General features: G+C 35.1%; 1 protein-coding gene across 1 annotated transcript in view; it reads right to left on the bottom strand.

Annotated features, from left to right (window-relative positions):
- Positions 1–12,012, bottom strand: part of ARID2 (AT-rich interaction domain 2) — a 92,865-nt gene that overhangs the window by 37,952 nt on the left and 42,901 nt on the right. The window contains exons 4-5 of the mRNA XM_084206943.1: positions 1,423–1,556; positions 428–646 (exon numbers count right to left, since the gene is read on the bottom strand). Of these exons, the coding sequence (XP_084063069.1) occupies positions 428–646; positions 1,423–1,556 (353 nt within the window). The remainder of the gene's footprint in view (positions 1–427; positions 647–1,422; positions 1,557–12,012) is intronic.

The raw sequence follows: 12,012 nt of genomic DNA, 5'->3' as shown, positions 1-12,012 counted from the left end.
AGTATCAGGACAAAAATGCTAGCAAGTCATTGTTTTCAGACTACCTTTTCTTAAATTTTAAATCGGCACTGCTATTAAAAAAAAATTATGGAAAGTCAGCATGGTCCTACAAATTCAAAAGGAAACAGTAATACACTACAAGGAGATGGAAATCGAATACTGTAAATTTAGCATCCTGAGCAACTGAACTTCACTGTCAAAAAACTAATTCTTACATTTGACTAACCTGTTAAATAAATTTTTAAGATTACCTAACTTAAAAGGTATTCGTAACATTTGATAAAACCTGTAATCATGGACAAGGTGAAGAGAAAAACTAGATATATTACCATGAATAAGTTATTAACATTTTAATTATCATGAGTTGTAAAAGATGCTACAACAGGTATGGACGCTTTCCATTGCAAAAATATTGTTATATACTTACTGTCATCAAACACCCCAGCATTTGCAAGCAGTAAAGTGATGATTTTAGGATCCTTTTCAAGCTGCATAACATGCTTGCTTTCATTTGAAAGAAGAGTACACACATTAATTGCAAAGTCCACTTCATTTGGGAGTCCAGATAACAGTGAAAGCACCAACTTATTATAGTCATTTGGTGAGTTTAAGTCCATAGACAGCCCATAGCTTTGACGAAGATAATCTAAATTAAAAAAATTCAAAAAAACAACAAAATCAACATTTTTATAGCTACACTCATTAATCTTGAAATGATATATTAAGCAATATTACTGTAAGTAAGAATTTGGAAAAAGTTTGTTTATAAATTATTGCTGTTTTTTAACAAGTTCTCACAGTATTACATGTATTTTTTGTCTGGCCAAAATGTGGAACCCATTCCACATTGCTGTGTACCTTTCTCGTAACATATCAATTCCTCTGCCACCTCCAGAAGGCAACAATGCAGCATGTTGTCCCAAAGAAAAGCTTACAAAACAGAAGCTATAATTAAAGCAGAATGGAATTGTAATACAATTTGAAGTCAATTTCAACACAACAAATTACATGTCCATTCCACAAAGCCCACCAGCTTCTGATTTAAAGCTTAACTAACTGTAGGTTCAATTCAGGTATTTGACTCTGTGGAGAAATGAGAGATTGAAAGAAACACACTGCAAATTTTTAAGGTAATTTTTAAGACAAGTAACTACACAGCTCTACTAATTAGCAAGGATAATATTTGTAAAGATGAGAAATAGCTTATGGATTTTAATGTTTGTTTTGTTCTGGCTCACAGTGGAAAGGTTTTTGAGTGTATTAAACTAATCATTTGAGTGTCCTACAGATCAGATTTGATGGTTTTAATAATACTCCAAATTTATCTATGCACTATTGCTGTAGCCAGTCAAAAAAAAAAAAAAAAAAAAAAAAGCACTGACACAGATGAAGGAAATGGCACTTTTACTCTCAAGAATTTACCTGACACGCTGTGTTGCTGGTAGTTATAGGAAGTTGGAATTGCACCAATAGGAAGTTGTGGCTTTGGATTGCCTGGTTGTACCTCATCATCCTCCTCTCCAAAATGATGCACTTTTTCATACTTTTCTAGATAACTGTAATAAAGTTATAAAAAAAAAAGTGGTTTTAGTGCAGCTAAATCTTTTATTCTGAAAGCAGAACTTCCAAAGGAGGCAATCTAGAAACACCAAGATTTACTGGAAACAATAATCAAAATGCTGAAAAACAAATCCTGAGTCAGACTGACAACAGGTGACACAGAAATGTAGATATGTGTAATTACTGCTGTAATTACTGCTTTATTTACCAATTTTTTCACATTTTTCAAAAATGATACTTAGATGAATTGCAACAAATTGCTCCCTTTTGTGACTAAGCCTGTTTTTCCCAAATCAACTTTTGCTACTCAAAATAAGTCTGCAAGTGAAAGCATCATAAAAACTACTCTGTGCTCATTACCAATACATATATCAAGGTCAAGTCCAGAAAAATCCTTATTTCTTTTTGCCTTGTTTAAAGAGAAACTGTACACTAGGTCCTAACAACTACACAAGAGTAAGAGATTTCAGGGATACCAAGGGCAGTAATTCAGGATCAGAACTTGAGAGCCATAGCTACAGCCAGTAACTACTGGAAATCCCTTTGAACCCCTTAAGAAAAAAAACGCTGATATACCATACAAAAAATGGACTTTAAGCACAGAAGTTATATATACAAAAAGTAAACAGTGAAGCAGTTTGGTAAATTAATTACCTCAATAACAGTAAATTCAACATTTGAAATGTAACTTTCAGAACCTTCTACACTCCAGTATAGAAAGTCTATTAAAATACCGACTGTAGTAGTAATTTCATAGTGATATGTAGTTGAAAACCCCTCATGAAATTAAGTCAAGATCAAAGCTGCCTAAATTTACAGATTTTAACTGTGCTGAAAAATGACAATACCAGGTCAATGAAATAATAATAAAAATACTTTCAAATCAGAAAATAATTTAAAACATTTATATTTCTCTTTGTATATGCTAAAATATTTACTATATGAGTAAGCTTTTGTATCTTTTTTGTCAGTGGACACTGAAGTAATTGACTCGTGGTAAATCAGAAGAAAGATTTTAAGTACACAGCATTCCCACTGACCTCTGAGGAATATTTCCCATACATTAAATTAGTAATTATTTCATGAAGTGAGGTATCAATGACATAACCATACCTTTAACGTGTTAGCAACAATTTTTTTATTAAGAAAAGGGCGCATTTCAGAAGAAATGAAAAATATCAGAGCTAATAATGTAAATCATGCTGTACCTGTATCACATGCAAATACCATTCATGTCTGGCTAGAGTTCAGGATATTCCAAGTACTACATATGTTATTGTTACATGAACCACTGCCATAGTCCCCTCCTTATTACATAAACTCTTGAGTCAGTTAAGGAGTCAGCAAAAATCTTCCCTGTTTAAAAACCCTTGCTTTTAGGGTTTTTAAAAGACTAAAAAATTACACTTAAATATGGTTGCTTTTATCTTTAAGCTAGAAATACTCATTTATGTGAGTTAAGCTTCCACTGAGTATCTGCATAGAAAGTAAAACCTTCTAAAACTGTTTATAAGTTTTTAAAGTCATAGCTCAACACTGTTCTAAAATCTAAATCCTAAATTTTCTCTTTCCCTACATTTCCTTACCCTTTTATCTCACTTCTTTCCTTCAGCTTACAACTTATATCCAGATGAATCAAATCTGTAATTCAATTAATCTTAATTAACAGAGTCTGTGTATTTATGGTCAAGACCAAAAAGAGCAGTTGAAAGACAGCTTGACCTTCCCTTTTTCTGTCCGATCACTCACTCTTCAGAGAGCTCATTCAGAAAAGTAGGAGGATTCTACATCAGCTTTCCAGTCATTTTTCAAACTGAGCAGGGGTCAGATGAATACTAGATCTGGTGCAGGGGAAAACAGCAGGTGTACATAGCCAAGGATGCCACATGTACCATTTCTAGACTGGCAGAAGCTACACTGCTGTAGCTTGCCTAATAAATGCTGGGGCTAGAGCTAATTTCCTTGTATTTGGAAGGTCTGAGTCAAAGCTTGAGCTTAAAACAGTTTCATTATTGAAAAAAAAATCATAGAAACATTTAATAAGCTGAAGTAAAAATCCCTATACAGAAATACATATGGTACTCAAAATACAACCCGCAAATTCTGGACTTGTCCATTCTGCCAAGACTGAACATCTACTTAAGCATTAAAAAAAATGCTGTATATGTCATAAAATAATTTATCTTGTTCTGTAGTGTTATATGGAACATACACACTTAACCTTATGCTTTTTATTAAAGCCAGATTCCAGGAAAGTGGAACAACATGAATATCCTAGATGCTCTCCTCTGTTAATATCTACTTTACTAAAATGTGTTAAAACAGTTCCATTGGACACAGAAAATCTCAAAGTTCAAGAATTTACTTCCTTTCTTCCTCTTCTGAAAAAAAATTAGGTATATATTAAAGGACCTCTGCAAACTAAAATGGTCATCATTTGTTCAGTGTTGACAATGGTCACAAAGTTCTCACAAATGTCTTATTATGCATTTCACAAGAAACCAGGATTCAAATTACTTTTAAGTGATGATCTAATTTTTCCCTACGCCAATGCAAGGATTGACTTCACTTTACTAAATTCTGAGCTCTTTACATTGCTATTCAATTTACCCAGGTTCCGCCTCTCCAAAGAAGAATCCTCCTTTCTTATCTCACCCCAAACTACCAGGTTTGCCAAGGAAAAGTTGAAAACTAAACAAAATAAAGACCTCAATAATCCTAAAGCATCAGTTACTAATGCTAAACCCTACCTTCCTCCCATCCCAAGAAAAACCCAAACCTCAAACCAAACAACAGAAATACATTCCCCACCTCCAACACAAACACTTTATTCTCTTTAAGATACACCTAGTATTCAGGGAGGATGTTGCACTATTTGTCAATCCATTGCGTGTAACAGCACTGTAATACTAAATTTCAACTATAATAACCAGACTGTAATAGACTCTTCAGTATGATTCCTTTATGCTACACAAGTACCAACTGTTTACAGACAGCTGTACAGACCTCAATCCTCCAAACATTCCTTTTGTTTCCTGCAGAGAGAATGCACAGCCTAGAATTTCAGTGTAGAGAAGAAGCTTTGCAAAATTAGCTTGTACATGGGCTTTACTAGTCTTAAATTCTAATCTCAACAGTCTGGCATACAGCTACTATGCAAACAGCAGAGCAGTTTAGCATAAACTCATGTCTTGCTCTAAATACACAAGAAATTTAAAAATAATAAATGGAGCTTTTCTATTACTGAAAAACAGTCGTGCAAATGCTCATATGTATTATCACTTGCAATGGCTAATTTCATGTTTCAAAACAACTTAGATCTGTAGTTACAGGCTAGAAAGGCATACTTTGGTCACAGGAAAAGGTTTTCAGGAATTCAAAATGCTTCCTTAATTTCACAAAGTCACAGGCAACATACATCAGCAATAACAATCTTCTAAACTTCTCTTTTAGTTTCAATATCAACTGAACAATTAGATCCCAACAAAGAAAGATGCAGCAAATATCTACAAAAAAGAATTAAAGCAACTAACTAAATGAAAGACCAGAATTGAATTGCTAATTAAACAAACAATGCATATAGGATAGAAAAGTTTTTAAAAATTCTTTAAAAAAGCCCACTTAAGTACTATCTTGAAGCCTTGGTGAAGATGGAGTAATGAGGAATACTGCCTTCTGTACACATGTAGAAAGATGCTTCACACTGTTAGTATGGCACCCTGAACTGGTGTTACCCATTGGACACATGAACCAAAATATTCAAGAAACTAAAATGCAATGAAACCTATTTACAACCACTGTTGGCTTTTCAGCTTGGATCACTCCTCTGTTCAGAGAGGTTTAAATTAAATAAAGAAATAAATGAAACAATAAATACATTTTTTAAAATCTACACACCCCGAACAAAACCAACCCCACCACCACTCCCCAAAAACAACAATACACACACAGAGATCTGGTGAATAGCCAGAACAGGATATGCCAAGTATTGAAAAATAGGAAAACACGTGGGCAACCAGAGACAGACATGTGCAGACCGGTTACTTTTTGAAGGGCAAGTAATTTCAATGTTTTCTGAAAACCTGAGTTACTTTCAGGATCTCTTGATTTGGAAATCAAAAGATATATCACTTTGAAAATCGAATTCATATTACTCATTCTGTTCCTCTGACAGCAATGTCACTTTGTTCCATTCAAGTCTGTGAGAGAAAAGTTCTATGAAGATGAGTAATATTTTTGTCCATGAAAAATACTTAGTAACAACACAGATTTTTATTCAGCCCAGTGATTTTCAGGCTTGTTTTCAGATATTTGGGAAAAAATACTAACAAAAAGATGCCTACACTAGGTACATCCAGGGGCATGTATAATTTACTATAAACAGTAGCCGTGAATGGGCTTAGAGGATACCAGAAACCAGTTCATGTAACAGGATAAAACATCTGGCTCATTTGGATATTCTGGCTCCCTTTACCAGGACACAATAACTGCACCAAAATATATATTAAGCCAATGTCTGGCAAAACATGACATATGCAGACATGAACTATCACAGTCTAACTATCAGTTCCCTCCTTTTTATTCAGCTGAAGAGCAAGCAGGTACCATTTCTACCACAGCTCTCCACCTCACCTTTCTTGAAACTATATTTCTAACAGCATTACTAGTGGGGGACTGAGCATGACCTTGCACCATTTCTGTTTGCCTGAACACTGCCCATTATGATGCAAGACAGACACACTTCCTGCTCGTTCACTTGTACTCCCTCTCCCTCTTTGCAATAGTATTGCCAACAACATCCTAGATAATCATGAGACAAAATCCTGACTGTAATAAGGATTTCACACTATTGAATATTCCAATTTGTATTACTTTAAGTGAGAATTGTTGCATATTCTCTCTTTGCCCCTAATTTGACATGACTCTTGATCTAAACTCAAAAGGGCTAAGGAACCCATGACAACTCACAACTTGTGGTGCCAATCAAAAGCTGCAACCTTTTCAAAAATACACCATCTTTATTAGAAAACTTTTGCAGTCCTACAGCTTGAATCTATGCCTGATACAGTTACTTGAAAATCCAATCCATTTATGAAGCCTAATAGCAGGCAGTATTTTAATCCCATAGAAGGCTGTTTCTCAGCAAGGCCAAAGCATTTAAGCTTGACACTGCTGCTGCTGCTGGCAAACACAGTGGAGACTAGTGCCATATACTGCAATGAAAATCCTGCTTAGAACTTAACAAAGCTGCTGCTGCAGCTGCCCCAAGTTAATGTACCACTCATTTACTCATCTCATAGATGTTCACTTACTAAATTCCTGTCCCAAGAAATATCCTAAGTAGTTTCTGAAAATGGCAAACACAACGACTTGCTACAAGGCTCTGCTCAAACTTTTAGTGTACACCAAAAAACTGCCTCAAATTTGATTTCATGTCTAAGTGTTTTGTCAGTGTCATCAGCAATCTTTTCAGGTTGGTTTTTTCTCCCCCCTGGCCCTGAGGGCACCACGAATTCTAATTCAACAGTGAAACCCAATTATCATCAGAACTGATGCTTGCAGCTGAATCCTTCAAAAACAATGTTTGCATTTTCCATCTTCACCTTGTCTACCTCAGAAACTGACTATCTCACATAAGGCTTCCAGTGAAACATTGCACATGTGATTCTCAGCATTGTTTGCTTGATTTCTGGTTTGTTGTGACCACCTAATAGGACAGGCTGACAAATCAAGACTCTTAATGTTGTACTTGGCCAGCATGCCAGACAAATAGGAAACTCCAAGAGGTGAGCTTTTCAAACACCTGGTGGAGTGTCCCAAAGTGTGCATGCTGGATACTGCCCCAACCAGCCTGCGATGGCCTCTTTGGAGAGAGGCCCCATGTGGGCCCATGAGACCATACACACCATACCAGGGGTTCGACCATCCAGCCTCCAACCTGACAGATTCTGTCACACTTCAGGGAAATTGTCTGCAAACTCAGAAGGCCTTGTGCAGATTAAACAGCCGAAGCCCGTTACACACAATCACACACAAACTTAATTGCATTTACATGGAATTTAAATATGTTAAACTTTAGTGCCACATTTTGTAACACAAGACTACATGATAGATGGTCCAATTTGGTTGGAATTTGGTTATAAAATTCTTATCCTACCAAGAAACCTCTGCAAACAGAGGAAACCCAAATACATGCCTTCATGAAGTTCTGAATCTTTTCCAAGGCAATCTTTGTTGGAAGTAAGTGTAAAAGTTATAAGCATCAGCAACCCTCCAAGTTTCACTTTATTAGACACTGCAAGAAGAAAAAGATTCAATGCTTCAAAGAAAAAAATAAATTATTCAAGCTAATGAAAATACCTTGTTAGTATCTACTATAGCAAAACCGAGAGGAAAGAAATTAAGATCCTATTTCATGTTTTCATACTCATAATGCTCCAGCTTAGAAGGGAATAATGAAAGATGTATTATCTGCCAACTAAAGTGCTTATGCTGGAGAGCAGTTTCAAAAGACTGAGGTGGCTGGAGGATGACATCAGTCTCTGAAGAAACTGCACTACCAGCAACTCCAACAGATTCTAGATAAATACACTGCTATGTAAGCTTGTCTTAACTTATTTTGCAGTTTTATTTAAATGCAATCTACTTGTGATCCACAGCTGTAGTCCACACCTTCTTTACAGGAGTAACTCTTCTACTGCATTCTTACTACTTCCCAAAAACAATTCAAATACAGCATCACCTTTTACTGCTTCAGTGGCTGCTTCATCAGACCTGCTGGGCTTCACATCCAGGAATATCTGAGCTGTACAATTACTAACAGTATTAATTCTCCAATCTTTATCTTTTCAACAAAGGCAATTCCCAGACGTATTCCTCTTACTAATACTACAGTCACTCTGTTTCCATCTAGGATGACAGCTCATCAAATCTCAAGTATAATTGCAGTCTGAGTTTAGCTCTTCAAGCAAAACATCAGAACCCTCTAGATTTGTTATTATCTCCATCACATTTTCACAAACTCTTGAGAAACCCCAAAGTTAATCTATTTTAAGAAATAATGTACAGAACTGTCTAGATTTCTCCACAGTGCCTGAACACAAGAGTATCTGAACGGCAAAGATGCACTAATACAGATGGTACCACAAGTTCAAAACTCCTGTAGGCCCACATAGGAAATTTTAACTAAGCATTGTGTGGTGTGCCCATAGCACAGCAACAACATACCACTAGCCACACCAGTCACCTTATTTCGGACCATCAGCGAAATCCCAAACACCAACACGTGAGGAAAGCCACTGTAACAATTTCAAGTATTCATGTATCCACTGCAAAGCTAGCAGCAATACAAATGAATAGCTCTATACTGTAATATGTATTGTGACAGTAATAATAAAATTTTCAACAAATACAGCTTCTGACATAGCATTAGTTATAAATAGTATGTCTTGTAAAACAGTCTGCACAGAATGCTAAAACATGCTCTCAGTGAACACTATTTAGGTCACTAAGTGAAGTATCAAGATAAAATACTAAAATAAAAATAATTTGCTTATGTGGATTCCTTCACAAACATATCCTAGGACTGTGTGGTGTTTTGCCAACAGACGTATTTATCTAGTAAGTGTATTTAACAAGAAAATATTAAAAAAATATATAAAACACATACTTAATTTAAACAAAAAATCAGAACAAAGTTATCATTCCTACACAACGTGGTAACTTAGAACACGTTTAAAAGATGGAGGTCTCCATTAAGAAATAGCGACTTATATTTTGTCAAACAGCAAAGCTAAAAATGTATTAGATACTCCGCAGATCAGAATCAAGCAAAAGCACATTAAACACATTATAGACTTTGAACACCACAGACTAATGACCACATGTTCTGTAAAGTATGTCCTGAGACAAGCAACTACAAATATGAAGACATTTTAATGCAAATACACAAGTACACATTCAACGTATTTAATGTATGAAGTTGTGTAACTTTCATAATGGCGAACAAGAATAGGTGTTAAATTGGCCTATGTAAATACCCTACAAATATTTAATTACTGTATTAAAAAAACTACACATATTATAAACAAGTATAGCTTCATCTGGCCATTACTTCTCTTACTATTTAATTATTATGAAATTTAAAGTGGAGAACTACTTTTTGTGTGTGTGTTCAGGCAGCACCAAAAAAAAGTGGAGAAAGAAACACTTGTTAGAGCAACACAACATTCTATCAGAGCACGAAGTGAAGAGCTGTTCTCACTACACAGAAAATTTCTATGGCAATTCTGTCCTAGTTTTTTTTTTTCCAGATTCAGGATGCAAGCTGGCCTTGTAGTACATATGATTAAGAAAGTGATTCCCTGTTTTTTTTGGTTTCACAGTTCCATTATCAAATATGCAAATAGAGAGAGCTAGTATGTTTTCACAAGAACAGTTTACTTTCAGGCTTTCTGGGACTTCATTACTGCTTTCAGAGAAACCTGACTAGGGGGTTTTGTATGCAAGGAATAAATTCTTTAATTTTGTGACTGCTAAGCATTACACTGAAGTTATTTTCACAACAATAATGCCCTGAATTTATCCCATCAAGAATTCCCAGTTCTTTGACTTTCTCTCAAATTATTAAAAATAACACAGCTCGCTATATTATCACAGATAGTAATAGCCGCTTACCTTGTCTTGTCTATGCAGAATAAATTTATCCTACAAAGGCATAATCTGGCAAAATACCACGACACATGAACAAGATAACACATCACATGCTTACAATTAAAATTACACACTTACTCAGAACACTTTGCTAAACCAGAATCATGCTCATCTGCAAAGACTTGAATACTCCTTTTCAACCGCAAATACTTATCTTGCACATTTTTGAAATTTAGGAAGTTTATATACTTTCCAAACTGCAGCAATAAGAAAAAATACTCTTTGAACTTAAAAAAATTAAAATTACTAAAAATCTGTAACACCTCATATTTTAAAATATCAAAAATATTTCATTTTTTACAAAAATTGAAAATATTAAAAATTTGTAACACCAAACATTTGTGTATTTCACTAAGTCCACCAACAGAAATGCTGCTTATGGATCTTAATCAAACACCACTGACAAAAAACATGTCAGCTGTTTCTAGGATGAGGTGTGGAAGTCCAGACTATACACAGTCAAAGTACTATCTTAATTATTGGAAAATAGCCCTTTCCCCCTGGCCTGTTATTAATCCATACTCTTTGCTGCATTCTGGCAGTGCTTTGACAAGAAGGGCCAAGAGGTTCCTGTAGCAAGCCTGGTAATTAGAAGGATATTATACATGAGTACAATAATTGTAGATCTAAATCTCATGAAAACAGCAGTCTAGAAATAGCTTTTCTAGATTTTGGCAATTGCTCTAGCCACCATGGTAAACATTTCCACAATACTTCTTTCAGTGTTATTCAACAGTTACTAAGAAAACCCCAGAACCACAAAACACAGAATAAAAATACAGAATTTACTGATTCCTACTGCTTGCAGTCTGTTTCTTAAACTTATTGAGTCTACAAGCATTTATTAAAAACTTATAGCCATGCCATTTTAATACTTCACATAGCTATCTGTAATTTCACCATGACTTTCTGCACAGATTTGGCTACTTTAAGAGCTGCACTTTTCTCCCTTCATCAGTCTTTTGCTGCAATTAAATTTATTTACAATTTCTCTGCCAAACTGTATTCCATGCTCTGACCACATAATCAAAGTACATGTACGAGTTTACATGTCCTTATTTATGTGGTAAATCAAACAAACTACAAACATTAATTAATTGCTGAACATTCTACCAGGGATTAAATATTCATGAAAAAAAGAAAGAATGGAATTTAAATTAAAAAAATTGAATAAGAGGATACTGCTGGGATTCTGCACACTAGGAACATAAATTCTTAAAGGTCCAGGTGGAGAGGAAAAAGCCACCTTGGGAGCAATTACTTTCTTTGTCCCAAAATCTTCCCAGAAATCAGTTTGTAAGAACAAATGCAACTGGACCTTCATAAGAACACTCAACCTAAAAGTATCTGTATGTTCCAAATAAATACAAACCTACCCACAGGGAAAGTAAAGTAAGAATGATAATAATGACTAATTTTACAATTTTTGATCACCTAACAATATGCAGTTATATGGTTTAAGGTATCCCAGTGCATTCTGAGAATGCAGCGAAGTGCAAACTTAGAAATGATGATAAAGAGGTAACATATCGATTTAGCTGTCTGAAGCTGTAGAGCCTACACAACTATACCAGTAAAATCAACAGTGCTGTGAGCATTCCTGTGCATGGTAATGAACTGTCTGCATCACTAAACTGTTAAAGAAGCGCCCGAAACAACTTCTGTCCAGGCCAATTAGCATTCTTTCAAGCAATTTGAAGGCACCATTCAGAGAGCCATCCTTGGTATGGGATCATTCCC

Source organism: Fringilla coelebs (assembly GCF_963513975.1).
Source record: "Fringilla coelebs genome assembly, chromosome: 5".
In the NCBI taxonomy this organism is placed as follows: Eukaryota; Metazoa; Chordata; class Aves; order Passeriformes; family Fringillidae; genus Fringilla; species Fringilla coelebs.
This window is presented reverse-complemented; position numbering and strand designations above follow the sequence as displayed.